This window comes from Nesoenas mayeri (genome assembly GCF_963082525.1).
Source record: "Nesoenas mayeri genome assembly, chromosome: 3".
NCBI lineage: Eukaryota > Metazoa > Chordata > Aves > Columbiformes > Columbidae > Nesoenas > Nesoenas mayeri.
The window spans coordinates 79,501,804-79,520,857 of record NC_137544.1 but is presented as its reverse complement, the minus strand read 5'-3'; the positions used below and the strand labels follow the sequence as shown (position 1 = coordinate 79,520,857).

Sequence of the window (19,054 nt, the reverse complement as noted above, 5' to 3'; positions counted from 1 at the left end):
AGTTAACCACAATAAAAATCTTCAAGGAAAAGCTTACACTTCAAAGGAAAGTTTCCAATTAGGTTCATATTAGTTTCCAGATTTTTTTTTCTTTCTAAATAGGTCATTTAAGCCAAAGAGGTAAACCTAAATGCTTGTTCAAAGATTTGCATAATGCAGCTGCAGATCAGCTTTATAGTCAGAACAGCAATTACATACATGTATCACTCTGCAGGGATTGTTGCATTATATGAAAATCTGCACTGTAGATTCTAAGGATTCTAAGTTCTTTGCTTGGTTTGTTGTTGGTTTTTTTTTTTCCTTCTTCCCCGACTTCTTAACATGAATAATACTGACCTCATTGATACTAATTTTCAGTTGTATCTTCATTAGACATTTTGTATTTCAACTTCATGTCTACGGACTTTTTCTTCAATCACGTTTAAAAGACTAAGTTACCCAGAGGCTTCATTAATTTGAAAGAAATTACAATTCATTGAATTTCTGAACTACTGAAAATTGCCAATTTTGAAAGCAATCATGCTATGTAATTAATAATAGGCATAGGCAAACCTCAGTGCAGGGGTACATGCTAATGTGTACAAGACAGGGAAATACTACATCTGTTCACTGGCCTGCACTGTCTTAAGAAAGGAAACTGAACAACTCTGGCTTGAACTAAACTGGTGGAAATTTTTACAGCAGAACATCATTTTGCTCTGTGCTAAATAAAGCGTTCAACAGAGCCAAGTTTCCTCTCTGAAGGATCTGGCAATAGTGCAGCTCACGCTTTATGTAATGTCACAAGCACTTAGGTAAGTGCTTTCCTCAGACATTCTACACGTCTAAAATCCTATTGTATAGGTAGGATAATGAGAGTCAGAGCAACAGAATGACGTGCCCAGGGACATTGCTGTGAGTCAACAATCAGCCAAAACCCACATCTCTGGACCTTTAACTTACTATTTTAACACTTCCTAACAGTTTAGAACTTGTTCACTGCAATTAAAATGATGAGTTTTCATGGCAAAATATTGAGTCAATCGTCGCAAAGTATTGTTTTGATGGAAAGTAAGGAAGGGGAACTATAGGAAAGTCCTGACATTTTCCAAATACTTTTATAGTGGCTGCTGATCAAATTAGGTCTAAATACTACTCTACTGATAACACCAAGATCATAGAGTCACAAAGTAATGCAAAAAAATGTTAATTAAGCTGCATTCAGACAACTGCAAGACTAACTTACTAAGCTGGCATACTTCTGCTCTCGCCTAGTATTATACAAATAAAGTTCTGACCACATTTTGAAAAGCCATGCCCTGTGAATGAACTCTATTCATCTGTTATTTTCACATGTACATCTTCGTCCCAGGACTGTTAACTTGTTTTTTGGTTTGTTTTTTTTGTTGGTTTTTTTTTTTTTTAATTTGAAGATAATTAGTGAGTTGCTTGAAAACATAGAGCAATATTGCAATATAAAAAGGTGACATTCCAGCCCTATTCCTAAGAGCATATTGATGCAGAACATTTGAGAGAAAACTTGTCTTTTCCTAAGGTTTTAACTGTAAGTACACAATGTACATGAACATAACCCTCAGCATCCCGCTGAACGTTATTCTCTGTCAAGAGATTTATCTGAGGAACTCCTCACTCTTGCAAAAAACATTCCTTGACTGGATTCAACAGAGCCTATTTGGTCTCACTATCCAAATGGATTCATAAAAATAACTTCATCTCTCCACAGTCCTAACTGCTGTAAAAGGTATCGGTTGCTACATTTCTATAAGTGTTGTAGAAAATAGGGGCTATAGCATGGCAGTGCAGTCAAAATGAAAATATTGTGATTATTTTAAAAGATACATCCTTTGAAGTTATTTTGCAGACAGTCTAATGGATTAAGACTAGCAGTTTAGGATGGACAAACAGCTTCCATGAAAAATATTCACTCAGTAACTGATTAATTCAGTCTTCATCAACAGTTTGAATTTTCGTAGAAGTATCACTGCTTTATTTACAGTGCTAATGTAACTACGGAATAGGTAGCAAAAACATAAACATTTTAATGATTGGGAAGCTGTGTAGTTTACCAGCTCTCAGTTTATTCTGGAAAAACATCTGTTCACAAAAATGTGGGAGTGAGTACATGTAAGAGTAAAATTAATTTGCTGAATCCTTGTTCCTTCTTATTATCAAATCAGAGCTGAATAACTGAAATAGGTTTAATAACTATTCATTAAAATCTATCTCTAAGGCATTTCAAGACTATAATACAGAGATTAAAATATCAAGAACATAGATTTGTGTCATTTCTCTCTACACTGAAAATGTAATTTATATTTAGTATGCTGATATTTTGCATGGAAAACGCCGTATATGCATTGACACCACATGTTGAGGAAAATCAGTCTCTGCAGTCACAATCGGGTCTCTTCCTGTACAAAAGTACATATGATAACCTTGAGAATCAACAATTGAGGCACAAACCCCAAATAACATAAAAAGTTGAACTGATTTGCTAATTAGAGGGCAGAAAGCATGAGTTCAGGCATATACCTACACAGAGACACAATTTGGAGCAAAATTCAACTTCAGCAATCCAATTCAGCAATTCAATGAATTTCAAAAAAATTCAATGTCTTTAAATAAAGCCTTATCAATAATTAAATTCTCATTAATTTTATCCACAATAAGTTGATTTTCCAGTAAATCTAATTATAATTCTCATTAAAGCAGTTATAAAGAAATAATTTTTAAATGTGAAGATGTCAGAATGTCTTAGAAAAATAACTCATTAAATGAGTTACCAAGCTTCTAATTGGAAGTTTTATTATAATAATTATTTTATCATTTTTCTATGTTTTTCCAAAAGAGAGAACATTTTCAATTTTAGCAAAAAAAAATACAACCCCCCTCTATTATTTTTAAGACTTATTAAACTCTTCACTTCTTTTTCTAAATACTGTAACAAACAGTAAAGTTTCTTAGCACAAATAAAGTTTCTTAGCATAAAAAAATAAGTGAATAACAGAGAATAAACTTGAATGCAGATCTGAGACAGTCATCCTGACAAAGTTTAAGATACTTCCTCTTTAAAAATCCATTTTTTTACTTGTAGCTACATTTGCCAAATTACTGAGGCTGATTTTACAGAAGCTTCCAGCTTATTGATTTTCTTCTTATTTTCATCTTCTCTTTTTTGGTTTGCTTGGTTGCTTGGTTGGTTTTTTTGTTTGTTTTGTGATTGTTGGGGTTTTTTTCCCCTAGATAGAATAGTTCAGGTGCTTGCAACACCAAGAACACAAAAAGAAATTCATCTTAAAGCGTTGAAGAGTTTCATTACAGAACAAATGGGAGATACTTTGATGAGGAAGAAAGTTATTTAAACCAGGGATAAAGAGCAGCTACCACAGAATGTTTAAAAATATTTAAATTATATTTAATTATTAAGTATTTTAATTATATTTAATTGTGGCATGTCAGTACCTCTATGTATTACAGTGCACATAATCCTAAGGAAATATGGACCTTTTAAAGTCCACAAAACGTTATGTACCCAAGTTAAACATTCTAAAATGTTGGTATAAAGTTTTAACTCATATATGACCGTGCTGCTAACTCTGAACACTCATAGGAACTGTAAAAACCTTAATTCTGAAATTTGGACAGATATCTTTTTTTCAGTATTTTCATTTTTTCTTCATAAGTAAATTTTTCAACTTCTATTCCATTATTGAAATGAAATGAAATTACATTACTGAGATGTCATTGTCACACTTTCCAGAGCTACACTATCTTGTTTTGCAAAATGGTATAAAATATCAGTTTAAACACTTCTGTCAAGGTGGAAATGTAAACCAGACTTTAGTATAATACCTTAATTAACTATTTCTTCTGTAGAGGAAGCATAGTAGAGATATTCATATAGAACTTACCAAATATCTTTCTGAAGAGACACTGACTAAAATAAGATCATCTCCAACACGTACTTTTTCTCCTTCTGATCGTTGCTTGGAAGCGGGATGGATGGTCCACCAGCACGCCTCACCTATATCATTATTGAGTAAGAGCAGAAAGGGGAAAAAAAAAAAAAAAGCCCAACATTATTGCCATTGCTTTCCCATTTTTCTCAATTCTAAAGTTCTGACCCAGTTTTCACTTGGGCAAACCAAGCGTCCATGTGTTTTTTATAACTGATATCATTCCTGCACCACCTTGTCAGATACTCAGCTAGAGATAATACACACATGCAGAAGACAGCAAGACCTCTGGAACAGTGACTCCAGAACTGAGTAAGGAGGTAATTCCCTGTGTTCTCCAGGCAACCTGGTCCAGGCTGCTTTTGCTAAAGAGCTTCCCTGTCACCTTCATTCCAGGTTCTGGGAAAGACATCCAAGAATATTCCACTGAGAATTTAGACAAAGTGGAACCACCCATCACTAAGGGCAATAAAAATAAGCATCTACAATAATATTTGAAAGATGTCATAAAGCCAAATTAAATCATGTTCTTCTACTTCTACTCTTAGTGTTTTAACTCTCCCAAGTACTTACAAGTATTAAAGTCACAAATTTGGTTCCCATGATAAACCTTGTTTTCAGATACACATCCTGAATGAAAAGCATACTTTTCAGAAGAAATCTCCTTGATCTTGAAATTGTTCAATTGTTGCTGTTATTACTGTTATTGCTCCTAGATAGAGCCAGGCTTAAAAAAAAAAAGGCGCCAACTTGTTATTTCTAAATCAACAATGGCACCAAACTGATGTTGTTGTAAGAAGCTCTATCAGTCTTATAAATACAAATAAATCCAAGTCACCAGCAGTTCTAAAATGTTAATAGAATCTTTATTTAAAATAATACAATTTCAAAAAATTTTCAGCAGAAGGCTTCTACAGGAATAACAACTTGAGAATATTCCTCTACCTATACTCAATATTATATATTTATATTTAAATATCAACAGACATGTTTGTGTCTTATGGAAAAGAAATTATATAACCTATTAGAAAATGTAAAGATACTGAATGTGCAAAACATGGAAATATTGATTTTTGTTTCTTTAGTCCTTAAAATAGTTTTAATTTTTACATTATTTACATGTATTTATAGGCCTCCATTCTGAGCTTTAGACTGAAAGTATTCTTCATTACATAGTCTTAAACTACTGCTTACCTGTTGTGTCCTCCTGCAATCCTACATCAAATGCCAGCTTATCCATTGAAGATCGGGATGTAGAGAGGCAGCATAGGTACTATCAAAAGAAAAAAGTGTGCATTACTAGTTCTGGCAATGTCTGATAACCCACTGAAATATAAAAAGCCATTTACTAACTAACACGGGATTAACTATTGTTAAATTATCCCCACTAGCTACTATCAATAACATATATGCCTGATAAACCAAATGGCTGACGAAGATATATGTTCTAAAATAACCTCTCAGCCTATCCAGGTTATCTTTCCACTGAGGCAGAATAGTGAGAGTGGAAATAAAGGAGCTGGTTGCATCGAATGTCAGCTTCATATAATTCATCAGGAAACTGAAGAGTAAGGCTTCTGTCCAAAACATGTGCAGGAAGGAATTTCCTTTTTCACTCAGTCTCCAACATATGTTCAGGTTGCCAGCCAGATGCCAGCTGTGGATTCAGTCACAGCTTATGCAATATGCAATATCCAAGGAAAAAGAAATGAGAAGTCACCAACTCATAATAGACTGACAAACAGAGAACTCATCCTTACGGAGCCAGACTTCATTTTAGCATTTACCCAGATATGTCCAGCTTGGTTTCAGATCACCAGGCACCCACCCTTCACAAAGGTCTGCATTAACCACAGGTAAAATGCCTCTTCAATGTGAATAATTATCCAGATATCAGTAAATGGCAATAGTCTGGACACTTTCAAACACAACTTTCATACAGAAAAGAAAACATTGCTGCTACCAGCTCCTGTTACGTACCATGCCGCTGTAGGAATGGCGCAGCAGGATGGCATGCCCATAGAGGAGCGTTCGATGGCCACCGCCTTGTGCGGACTGGAAGACAAAGAGAAGTGATATACTGCTATGTTGTAATAAAATTGGGCTTTTTGAGAAAGAAAGAAGAAATCCTCATCAATGTCCAGACAAAGTGTATTCGCCCTGTGACAGAGAAGCCTATTGCTTGATAAAATACTATCCAGGGATTAGTTCAAGAAGGTAGTTTTATGAATGTGTTCTTTGGTTGGATTGGCTCTTAATATATTGACCTTTTAAGTCCTAATGTAGACCTTGGTCAGGTGAATCTAAAAGCTACTGAATTTTTCCATCAAGCACTCATGAGTGAAAACAGTGTACTTTACACTGCCACTAATCTGGTAAAAGTGTGTTCTAGAAACTCCAATCATTCTTTGGGTTCAAAGTAGGTGGCCTCTAGAGAAGAGAAGTTTCGATGCAAGTCACACTATCCTCTAGACTCTTATGTATTGTTAAATCTCTCCATATTCCCCCATTTTCCCTCCAAATGAGACAATTTCCTATCTAGAAGGTATGCAGAAGGAGCTTCTGGAGTATTGTCCCTGCTTTACCAAAAAGTATTAACGATATACCAACCACACTGAAAATCATCAACATCTATACTGCTCACCCTATAGTGTTTAAATACTATCAGACAAAATTCTTTATCTGCTAGGCCAGGTCAGTGCTCAAAAACATTCAAACTAAGTCAACAGGATTTGGGGATAATGAAAATTGAGAAATCATGCCCAAGTAAATGTTCCTGTTGAGAAATACAGTACAAATTCTGAGTGAAAGAAAATTAAAGTAATAAAAATCACTTTTATCCCAAGAAAATGCAACCATGTTTTTCCACAATATTTTCATTACAGTTTCTATTTATCTGCAATTAGTTTAAGCACTCATGAAAGAATAAATACGTCTTGTTAAAGAATGAGCAACTTTCAACTTGTGCTGAAGATTTATGAATTCCCTAGACTGAGATGCAGTCGACGGACATTGGTCGGGAGCAGAGACTGTCAGACAAGACACTTTCAAGAGCGTAAGTCCACATTCCTCTGACAGAACAATTCATGTAACATTATGGTCATCACACATTTCATGCAATATCAATAAATACCTATTATTGAGTCTATAACTTTGACAAATCCATAAGCAGCATTATTCTTTCATATAGGACTCCTAATTTAATCTATTATATAGAGCATTTATACCCTTTCTTTTATGACAGTAGAGTGACCTTCTGTTTGACTGGAGCATCAGATTCATTACAGAACAAATTGGAAACAATCATACTTTGTTATCTCTCTGGCAGCTTCATTTTGGTGCTGAAGATCCATTTAACTGAATGGCTATTGTGGCAACACACAATTATTTACCCTCCTCGTTTACTGTTTGTCCTTCCTTATCTTTTATCCATTAGCATTTGTTGATCTTTGACTTACTTGGTCAAGAAAAAAAAAATAAAAAAGATTAATAGGTGGTGAAAAAGCAAGCACTTCAAAAATTAATAATTTTAAAACTCAGAAATTTCTGGCTCTTATTTTTATTGAGAAAAGAGCATCTTCATGGACACAAGGTATATTTTGACTTTCAACAAACTATGTAGCAGTCAAAACGCAGGGAGGCACACTCAATAATCACTCTCAAAGGCTAAATGACATTTATTTTTATTAAGAAAGAATGTAAGTCACAGTCTTTGCCACAAACGCAGTCTTGGCAGTAAGACATGAAGATTTAGCTTTGAACTACCATTATTACCACCACTTTTTCAAAAGGCACAAGGAAAGAACAAGACATTTTATAATGTTAGGCCCATTGTGCCAAAGATGAATGCCAAATGTCTGTTGCTCATCGCATTGGGGAAGAGAGGAAAAACTGCTGTGAACATACTAACTTAGCAACATTTCAGATTTGCCCAGAAGTTTTATCAACAGCAATCATTGCTAACCAACCAATAAAGTCACTAATATGGACAAAAGTTTGAAATTTCACTGATACTTCTATCAAAATTACCCTGTTGCTAGGTATAAATTTGATATCTGACATACAGATTTGATCACCTGTTGTACAAAAGATGGGTGTGATCAACAAAATAACAGCTATGTCAGCTTGCCCTTGTTTTCAGCATATTGATTTGTCTGTCTAGCACCTATTTTGTTAAATGCCCATTTGCAGCTGAAGAGGAGAAAGGTTGGCTCAAAAAAAAAAAAAAAAAAAAAAAAAAATCACACTTTTGTGAAAAACAGGACAGTGGTTTTTTTCAGATAACTTTTCCCCAAGAGGATTAAAGTAAGCCTTTTTAACCAAAATTATTTTGCCCATTAAAAAAACACCAACAAGTTTGCTGTTTCTGTTTCATAGACAGAAAACAAAGAGGTGCAAAAGCATTTCAAGCATTTTCCACTTAAAGGATTGCAAGAGGCAATTATAATCAAGGTATCCATGTGGAGGGAAAGTTAAAACATGAAACACAGAAAGAATACATGACAGACTGGAAGAGAAAGCAGGTACTATGAAACTCTCTTCCATTTTAGAGTCTGCCTGGTTCCAGGATATGTATGTACCTGTAAGTTAGTTTACTATTTTAAAGGCTCATTTCATAACTAAATACCCAGCATTTATCTTTATGCCAGAAACTGCATACTAAGTACCATATGGGCCATGGCTGTCCATTTAAAGAGTCTTTGATTTTCAAAAAATATGTTCCTACCTAGAATGTTGCAGAGAATTGTAAATTTTCCACATTAAAAAGAAAAATAAATAAATTTTAAAGTTAACAATTAGATTCCTTTGACAAAGATGTAACATTGCAAGATGAGGTGTGCCACTGAAGTTTTAGCAAGTTTAATATAATTACTAATAATAACATTTCAGAAGACACTGCAAGCATGTGTTTCTAATGTATTTAACAACCACATTATATATCACGAGTCTTATTGCTTTATGTTTTTAATTTCCAATTGCCTGAGTAATTTCTAAGTTGGACAATACATTCACTCAGTAAAACCGGGCTGGAACAAAATACATTTGTGTAGGTTATTCGGGAATATCAACTACATGAACACAAAACTCTTCTCCTCATTTTAACCTACAAGAATTTGGGATTTAGGATCAGACCTGAAAAGTCTTCAGAACTGGTAAACACTAGAGTCAATAAATTGAGATTAAAAGCATATAGAACAAGTTCACACTGCTTCTGAAAACTTCATATAAACCGCCCATCTCTAGTCTAATATTTGTGCAGTAGGAATACAAGATTAATTTGGAATCACCTCATTGCCCAAATGCCACTGCTGAAGCAAAGGCATTTTAGAATACAACCTCAATTAGAGTTGAAGAAATTAGTATTCAAAATATATAAACTGTTTTCAAGTTCAATGCATTTTTAGATCATTAAGATCTGAGTTGCTTAATTTGATGTAAAGAGATGTAAATCTTGAAACAAAAATGAAGAAGGAAAATAAGTTAAAATTAGGAAATAATTCCTTTCCTTGTTTTCTTAATAGAAATAGGATTAAAATAAAAAAAAAAAAAACAAACCTTAAAATTACAACCTACTAACTATCTAGTAAAATGCACAAATGACAGAAGCAGCATAACATATTTATAATTAGATTGAACAAAAAATCTATATATTTTACTGTGAATACTAATCCTGTAGTAAAATATGTTACACGTGACCCAACAAACCCTTTGTATCTGTACATTTTTCTATATACACAATGCTCATATGTACAGACATGTAATCACCTGACAGATTAAAACAGGTATTTCAGGGACAGTAGCACTTGCACTGCTATGCCTATGGCTGCTTTGCTACACTTGTGGCTGTCCATGAGAAGCTGCAGGAAATTAATCATGGTGACACTGAACAAATGTTTTGGAGCCATTTGTGCCTCTGGGAACCTCTACTTACGAGGAGAAATCTTAGAGACTAGTGAATACCCTGTGGCATCCAAGGAGCTTTTGAGTCAAATAGCCATTACCTTTCCATCCTTTTCAAGACAGCAGCCTTATTTGTACTAAACATTTGTTACTTTTTTTCACTAGTCTACCCAATCTCCAAATGTATAAAAAGGGCAAAAGCTATGAACTTTATGGAGGTAGCAAAGAACGGCAAACAGGTGAAAGCATGTAATTACACAGGATAGTTATTTCACAGTTTCGTGCATGTACAGATGAAGCTTTCATAACATTGTCATTATTCAGAAATCTAACACTTGAGAAAGCCTGACAGTAATTGCATTTAGCATGTGCCTATTCAGACAACTCTAGTCACCCATGAAGGTAATTTAAAAATACTGAATGTGTCACAAGAACACAAGGCTGAAGCACACTCTCTAGAAAATCATATAAGGTAATACAATGAGTTTTTAAGAGCAATGTAGTAGCTTTTTCTACCTCCTTCCATGATGAGCCCATAACAACAGATTGGAATTAGTGGCATATTCTATAGGAAAAATAACAGTATAAAGACTAGATTGTAAGGAAGTATAATTTTGATGGACTTAAAAAAAAAAACCACACAAAAAACCCCAAGTGAAACTATAAGCTACAAAATATCAGTAGTAAATCCTTTAAAAATGCAATCCATATAATTTACAGTAATGGTAAATAATGATCTAATCTCAACCAGCTACTTAACCTGGTATTTCCTCCGTGCCCTAGACGTGTGAGGGCAGCCTTACAGTAAAAGAAGCAATGTGCTCCTTGTTTTTCTTCACAAATGTTTTTCAAAGCAAATACGCCAAGATAACATTAAAAGTTTCAAATATGACTTTTAGTGGCTATTTCATATGTACACTGGAGTAAAACAATGTACTTCAAAGCACTGAGTACTTACACTTCATCAAAATGGAGCAAGCATTTGAAACAAAGCCAAAGTTAACACTTCATTGCCAAGGCCAATTGAGAAATCAATGATTACTGAATTCATTGTCATCACAGACTTAAAATGCTAACAGTAGCTTAAAACTGCAACATGTAATAATGAAATAGTTATATGAAAGCACACCAACTTGGTATTTAAATAAAAATACTGCTTTCATATTTAAACATCAATATGACACATTTGGATGAGGGGAAAAGCTAATTGTCTCTCCTAATGATGGCCATCTTACACTTAAAATAGATGTTGGAGATGACAGCACATCAAACAGAGGACAGCTATAATTCCATAAAAACACTTGCAAATATGAAAGCAAAAGTATTATTTTCTCCATCACAAGTGTATTCTAAGTTTCATGAAGCTCTGTAGCTTATTTCTAAAATTTGTACTGTTAGAAAACTACATAATGAGAAAAAAAAATCCTGTCTCCAAGTCTAGACACTTAGTTCAAATATATAAGCAAAAGTATACAATTAAACACGAAATATCCTACAGTTATCTGCTTTAAACCCTTTTAAAGTAAAAATCAGTACCACCACAAAAATGAACCAAGAAGAAAATTGCACCCACCAGTGAAGGAACCATCTCAAAGTCCCTGGGACTCACCTTGGGGCTGTCAAATCTCCCATTCAGGAGCAGTCATTACATTCTGAAATGGTGTTTTGATCCATTAGAAAAAGAAATCAAATGGGAAATGTGGGTCTGATCACAAGTATTGGCTTGAAAAAAATCAACTACCATGCATTCTGAGTACGTGTATATTTAGGCCTTGGATTATGCTGCTCCCAGGCAGAAACTACGTGTGTCAAGGCCAGAGACATAAGGCTGTTGGCATTAATGCTTTTTTCCAAGAGGCTGATGAAAGTCTTTAACCAGTAGGCTAATGCAAGTATTTAACTTGCGTTGGTTCTTTAAAAAGAAAACTGTGAGTGCACAAAGAGGAATATGTGCTTTGTTTATACATATACAATTCTTTAGGGCTTACTGTATTTAAGCAAATTAAAGGAGTACATTTATTAATCTGCAAGACAGAATGAAAAGTACTGAAAGGATGTGGAATATATGTAGATCTTGAAAGCTTTTGAGTCCTCACTCAGGAGAAAGAAAACTCCACAATGGCAGATTCAGGAATAAAGTGAAAGAAGCTGGTAAAAGACTAAAAGGAACTGAGGAAAACAGAAGGGAAGGTTGTCCCACAGTCTAAAACCATCTCACTATGGTTCTACTCATAAATATTCATGTGATGTTGCAATCATTTCTGCAGAGGAGAAAATGCTCAAAATGATATTTCCATAGGACTGTAAAAACTACTAAGCTATTTGTTTCATTACTAATATGCAATTTTTAAATCTGGTCTATACTAACGCAGATGAAGATCAGTATTTATCTAAAACCATCAGTGACGATGCAATCCTGCAGGCTGACTAGAATTGGAGACACCACAGGCAAGTGTTCAATGAGACCTCTTACTCCCCACAATTACTTCACTATCTCATTTTTTTCACACCGAACACAACTTCAGGATAAGTAACAAAAGCTTCTTTCTAATACTAGGCCACAGCCAGCTGGAAAACACCAGAAGGCTCGTTCTGGTCACATCAGCATGATCAGTAACAGCTTATGAAAAGCTGAAAGAATTTCTTTATGACAAACAAACTAGATTGATTTAGCCTAAGGCAACCAAACAGCCAAGAGAGAGATAAAAGCACTTTTGGACAGTAAATCAGCCCACCTAAAATCTGACCAACCCCTTGCCAATGCCTATGCTTCTGCTTGCAATTGCATGGGTAGTTTAGGATATCCATGGCTTTAAGTCAGGCATTTCAGTTTTGTAGGATGAATGCCAGCCAGTGTCCAGAAAAACCCCAAGCAATGGTGAAAACAGAATGTGTGGAAACAGGCTGAGTCACTGCAGAACTTGTGAAGTAACCTTGGAACAGAGCTAGAAGGCTTGTGAGACAAGATTAGTCAGGCAAAAACTAAACAATTCACACTTGGAATAGGAACACTGGAAAATTACATCTCCAGTAGCATCAGAGTACTTGAAAATGTTGCAAGTAGCAAAGACTACAAACAAAGCTTCAGAGTGTGAGCCAAAGAGTTTTACACATTCTTCTTACTCACAGTGATACCAATTTCCTTTAAAAATCTTGACACAAAAAAAAAGACAGGCCCAGAATCCTTGAATTCATCTACCAAAAAAACCCAAAAAATGTTAATGAGACTCTTCTGCACTGTGCTCTTGAGCTGCCATTTCCTTTGGTTGTCACAAAACCCACAGGATTTAGTTGCTTACAATTTAATGATGCAAAATAAATCAAATCATTGACATGCAGCATTGTGGTAATATATTCCTTCATCCCACTCATATAAATAACTGCAATCCCAAAGGAAAATTCAAACCAGTCTATAACCTTTTTGCTTGTCTACCTGTAGCCTATATACCATGTTACAATGGAATAACAAATAGGAAAGCTGAACCTATCAAGACATTATATATGCTGTTCCAGTCTTTACATCTTACTTTTAAATCACTATTTAGTCAATTGACTTTTATTCATGGAATTCACTACAAAACAGTAAGTACTGCAAAAATTCAGGTATGGAGATTAGTATGGCTGATGACCCTGTTGGTATCTGCTCTTGAGTAATGATGGTCAGTGCGACACAACAAACATTTTTTAAAAAGCCACACAAAGAAACCAAAGTTCTTTCACTGACATGATCAGCAGTTGCCTCCTATTTTATGTGTCATGCCAAGCCAAAGAACAGGAAAAAAAGTGTTTCCTAAGGACATCCTGCTTTAAAAGCTGCATTAAATTGTATAATTATGTTTTATATAAACATCATGTGAAAATCTGAACCTGAATATAAAATCTTGAGCATATCTTATTCAGTTAATAGCACACAGATATTTTACTATCTATATTAAAAAGATTGAAATCATTGGTAATGATGATTAACGTTTGTGCCAGAACCATGCTAAATTATCCCAGTGTCACTAATATGGACCCATTGGAAGGCAGAATAAACAACATATAATTAGAAACACTTCAGATATGCCTCATGATTAATTCTTCCAACAGTTTGTTTACATTATCACTTTCCCAGCAATGGGAAGCTTCACATCAACGAAAAGCAGACACAGGAGTGAAAATAAATAAAAAAAAAATAAATAATATTGATCATCTGTTTCAAGGCTTCTGTGTAAAACAAACATTTATATTTATGGCTGAGGCAATACTTCCGTTACAAACTTCTATTTTCAAGCACTTCCAGTGGTTTGGAAAAAATTTGCCCAAGATGATTAAATTTATCGATTTCTCCCTTTGCGTAGTTAAGATTTCTCTTCCCTTGTACTCCTCCTCCTTCACTGTTTAGGAGATAGAATTATTAAAATCTTCCTGGTTAAGAGCTAAGTAAGTGGAGGAGGGAGGCATTTTTCACAGGTTAAGGATTGTGCCTAAGCTTTTTCTGTTGCTGTGTGATACAAGGAATGTGAATCATCCTTGCCACTCAGGAAAGAAACTCACAGATAAAGAATAAGACAGATAGCCAAGTGGGAAGAAAAGATGGATCAGCAGAGGAGTCATGCTAAGAAAATTCCTCTGACATCATTAAACCCATCCCTTAAAATAGCACTTCTTATCTAGCCCAGAATTCCTCCCTTTTGGAGAGTGACAATGAGGTAAGACCATACCATAGAACGGCAAAGTCTTAGGGCATGAAAAATCAGTAAACAAATCATTTTAGAAGATGAACTGGGAATAGAGGTGGATAATTAAAGGAAAAAGTAGAACACAGATAACCAAGACATCTCAGCTAAAATCACAGGCAAGTATTCAAATGTCAATTATTCAAAATGTTTGGAGGTTCATTAAGTGCCGTATTATAGACTGAATAAACAAATACATTTTAAAAAAGGAACTGAGAAGCAGAGCTCCTGCACATGCTTGCTGACCCAAGGCAGTGAATGGTCAGTGACCCCCAGCTCAAGGGTTCCCCCCCTTACCCACTGAGAGCCCATACCATAACACCAGCATTCTTGTGACAGAAGAAACAGCATGCTGTCCCCGCTTTCCAAAACGTCCAAACGTTTTACTGCAGCTTTTATTATTTATTCATTGTCTCAAGATTTCTTATTTGCCAAAAATGTTGCATTCTTACTGAAAGGGATGAATTGAGAATTAGAGAAGCCAGCCCAGACTCCTCTTTCTAGAAAGGTGCCTGCCTTTGGTCCTTCACAATCTAAATAAACCATAACCCCAACCCAACTAAAATCATTGTTGTTTCTAAAATCAAATTGTTACAAAATTCAGCATGTGCTGGTTTAGAGAAGGCAAGTTTGATGCTGATGTCAAAAAGCAAAGAAAAATAATGAATTGAATTAAACTGTAGGAATTCACAGAAAGTATAATACTAAATGTTTAACTTGCTTACCTTCATCATAAATTTCTGTAGAGCCATGAGAAGGGGGGAAAAAAAGAGAAAATGTGAAATGAATATTTGTTTTCAGGTGCTAAAAGTGGGATTTGTTTTCCCTGAAAAAGTGAGTGGGATACACAGAACTACAAACCACACTTAAAAGAAACATTTATCATTGCAATTAGCATAATTATAGCTCATGCTAGAAAGTAAAACAGCTGCTCAGAACAAGGCTTCATCACTTTTTAATGCAATAGTTTTCTCAGATTTTTTTTTTTACTTTAAATAATATACCACGTTAAATTCTTATTGCTTTAAGATAAAACACAGTACAGGTAAAACAGGTACCATGCCTGATCATCTTCAAAACTATCTGCAGAGCTAGTTGTTTAACTAAGTACAACACAAGTTGTAAAGTCCTGCATTCAAAGTGCAGTGCTGGAGAGCAACACCACTATTGTAGTGATGTATCATAAGTAAATGCACTATAAATTAAGAAAATTAAAATGTTAATAACATTTCATTCACTGGTTAAAAGAATTCAGTGCCATGTGACTGACGTCAGAAGATTATAGAAATTTTTAGGTTAATTTTTGTGGAGGTACTCAAGAACAAGAGGAGTGATATATTACAAGCAGTGATTTGGATTTCTTTGTGAGAGTTCTATGGACATCTTTTCCTCTTTTGGCTTCATCAGTTCATGTTTTGGTATCACAAAGTTTGAAGCTGAGGACTGAAGACTGGCAGCAAATCTCTATCCCACATAAAAAGAGAGTCTAACTGGACAGCTTCCAAGCAAGACTGAGTGCTTTCATTCCATACATGATTTTAAAACAGAAGTATCTGTTCTTAAAGATGTACAAGATGTTCTAGCTAAAGTAAAAGAAAAATATATATATATATATAATCTAATGATCTCAAAATATTCATGGACTTCTCTCCTTAAAAGTCTTCTAGGTCTGTCCCGTAGGCATTTGGAAACAAATTGTCCATAATTAAAGATCATGCACCCTGTCCACCACCCTCATAAAGCAAGGACTTAAAATACACTATGATCATTCTGTCATTATTATTCATCCCCAATATTTTCTTTGCTTTTAATTAACCAGAAGTCTTCGCTGAGCTGACTACAGTGGGGAAGGCAGGGGAAAGGAGGGGTTGCAAATTCAGTAATATAGAAAAAAATTAATTATTAATTCTAATATAACTTTTAATATATTTTTCAATACTGAATTTATTTTGCCATCATGCTGTCAGTTTATCAAGGACATCAGATCTATTGAAGACCTCAATCTCTCCCAGCTGTCATTCCTCTATGAAATTTTATTCTGCAAACTACACAATCCCACCACTTTTTTCATGTTACAAGTATACTGAACAACAGTCTTTCTGTGAAACCTTCTGGTTCTCCTCTTGATGATTTATTTTAACTGCTTGATTGTAATCTCTTAACTAGCTTCAAATTAAAGCAAATAGTTTATAATCTCTTCCCTTGATTACTAAAATGATACAGCAGCTTCTTGTGCTGGATATTTTGGAAGAACACATTTAACAATTCATTCTCTTCAGTTGACACATTAAATGAACAGTAACAAATGAGAGAAACAATTGTAATCTGTTTGCATCTGTCATATTACATTCTTTAGAGTTACTCTGGTTTCTTAATAATTTTGAAGATGATTTATATGTCATTGTTAGAGACAGAAAGTGAACAGGCCATGAACAGGCCCCTTCAAGCCAGAAAACCTGAAAGACAACAGGGGGCGAGGGACATCTGAACACGTCTTTAAAACCACCAGTGGAATAAATACTCTCTCACTTCCTTGCTGTAAAAATGCTTTCTCTTCATGGCAAACACTTAAATGCACATTATGCCCATGAACGTGAGGAGAATGCCTTGTGAAACTTCAGGCTAAGCCTGAGAAGTTACATGCCATGAAAGGTGATGGCCCCAGCTACCAGCAAATGGATGGGGCAGAGGGTTCCAGGTTCTCCTGCTGCAAGAATGCGCTCCAAGTTTTTCAGACTGAATCCCTTCTTAGCTAACAGAGAAATGCTTACTTTGAAAAACACCAACTCTCAGTTGCGGAGGGAGAGAAAAAAAAAAAAATCAACACACACCACCCTGAAGCAAAACAACAGAAATTACGCACTTCAGGTAGGTAAACAGGCTGTTACACAAGAAATTTCTCCAACTTCTCCTCTGCAGAGGGAAGAGCTTTCTGCTCTTTGTGCCTCAGCACAACAGTATACATGAGTTTCTGGACCTAGATTACCAATTCAGAATGTGTATTTGAAAATTAAACAGATAAAGCAGACCTATAACTTGAAATTTCTTAATGTCATTCTAACAGATATTGCCCTTCAAATGTATTGTTTGCCAAATGCTAACACCGAAGGGTCAAAGTGACAAAAAGACAGACCAATAAAGTTATCAAATGCAAAAAATAATTGTATACTTCAGCACTAACTCAGCTAAAAGTAAAAGAAGAGATCATACTGTGATGACATGTTATTTTACTTATACACAAAGCTCCTACCCCATCAGTGGAGTTGCATTGATGATAGTAGAACTTGTTCACGTTTACATTTCAAATATGACATTCTACACACTCTAACAAACCACATATATGTATGCAATATCCAGTATAAAATACTACTAGAAATAAGTTCAGTCTTAAGAGTTATTAAGGATGAGATTTATCTGCACTATGCGGATTTCAGCTAGTTGTGTAGATTTAATTACAGTCAAGGAAGAAACAGTCATTTCAAGAATGTGATTCACCTGATCTATTAAGCTGACATGTCCTGTAGGATAGGACCACCTATGAAGCAGAATGGTTTTATTCTTTGCCTTGACTATAATTAGGAGTCTAAATAACTTGCTAACCTACACTGTCTACAGTGTAAATGTCTAAAGCACTTTCAATACCTGAATTGCTGACCAGTTATAAACTAAGTGCAGAACACCTGTGTTGTATCAGACACTGAAATTCAAGAATCCACTGGAGGTTCTCTACTGACCATTCAGAAGCAAGGTAATAACTGGACTTCTGACACACTTCTGGACTACAAATAAGTGTCTCTTTTAAATCCTGTCCTACCAAAATCAATGCAAAACTGATGACTAAATCCATCAAAGACACCATTTTACCTTTCAAACTCACTTGTTCAAGAAATCAGAACGTGCTGTGTTATATTCATCTGTTTCTCTAGCATTCAACTTTTTCAAAAGTTATCCTGAGGGGTAGGACTGGTAGCTGAATATAACTAACAACTGGATAATCATATTCGACTGGCTTAAGCCTCCAGCTGCATGCACTATCTGGTCTTTCAGGGACAAATGTATATGTGAGTGCTTAGTGTTACACAAATATCATCCTTGTGGAGGAACTAAACTCAGCAGCCAGACAACCTGTATGGCTTGGAACAGGGAACTAAGGGAAAAAAAAAAAAAAAAACAAAAAAAAAAAAAATATTGTTCAAAGATTTGAGGCACATAACATCCATCATTCTATCCATGATCCTAACTGTTCTCTCTCTTTCAAAACAAAATAAATAAATAAAATTTAAAACCTATTGGAGCTTTATCTGAGGACACTAAGGATGTGTTGTTAAGGTAAATATTTACAGCTGTTTGGGGCTATTATTTGGCCCCTTGGACAGCTTTTAGTTAGTGTATCACTTACTATGATTTTTCAAACACCTTCTAACTTACCATAATCTCACCTTAATTCTAGTGCTTTCTGGCTAGATGAAAAGAGCAAGA

At 34.9% G+C, this 19,054-nt stretch overlaps 1 protein-coding gene across 1 annotated transcript in view; it reads right to left on the bottom strand.

Moving 5' to 3' along the window:
* Positions 1-19,054, bottom strand: part of RYR2 (ryanodine receptor 2) — a gene marked incomplete at both ends in the record, with an annotated part of 394,128 nt that overhangs the window by 239,527 nt on the left and 135,547 nt on the right. Inside the window, 4 exons of the mRNA XM_080342351.1 lie at positions 3,912-4,024; positions 5,151-5,229; positions 5,937-6,011; positions 15,301-15,315. Coding sequence (XP_080198477.1) covers positions 3,912-4,024; positions 5,151-5,229; positions 5,937-6,011; positions 15,301-15,315 — 282 coding nt within the window. The remainder of the gene's footprint in view (positions 1-3,911; positions 4,025-5,150; positions 5,230-5,936; positions 6,012-15,300; positions 15,316-19,054) is intronic.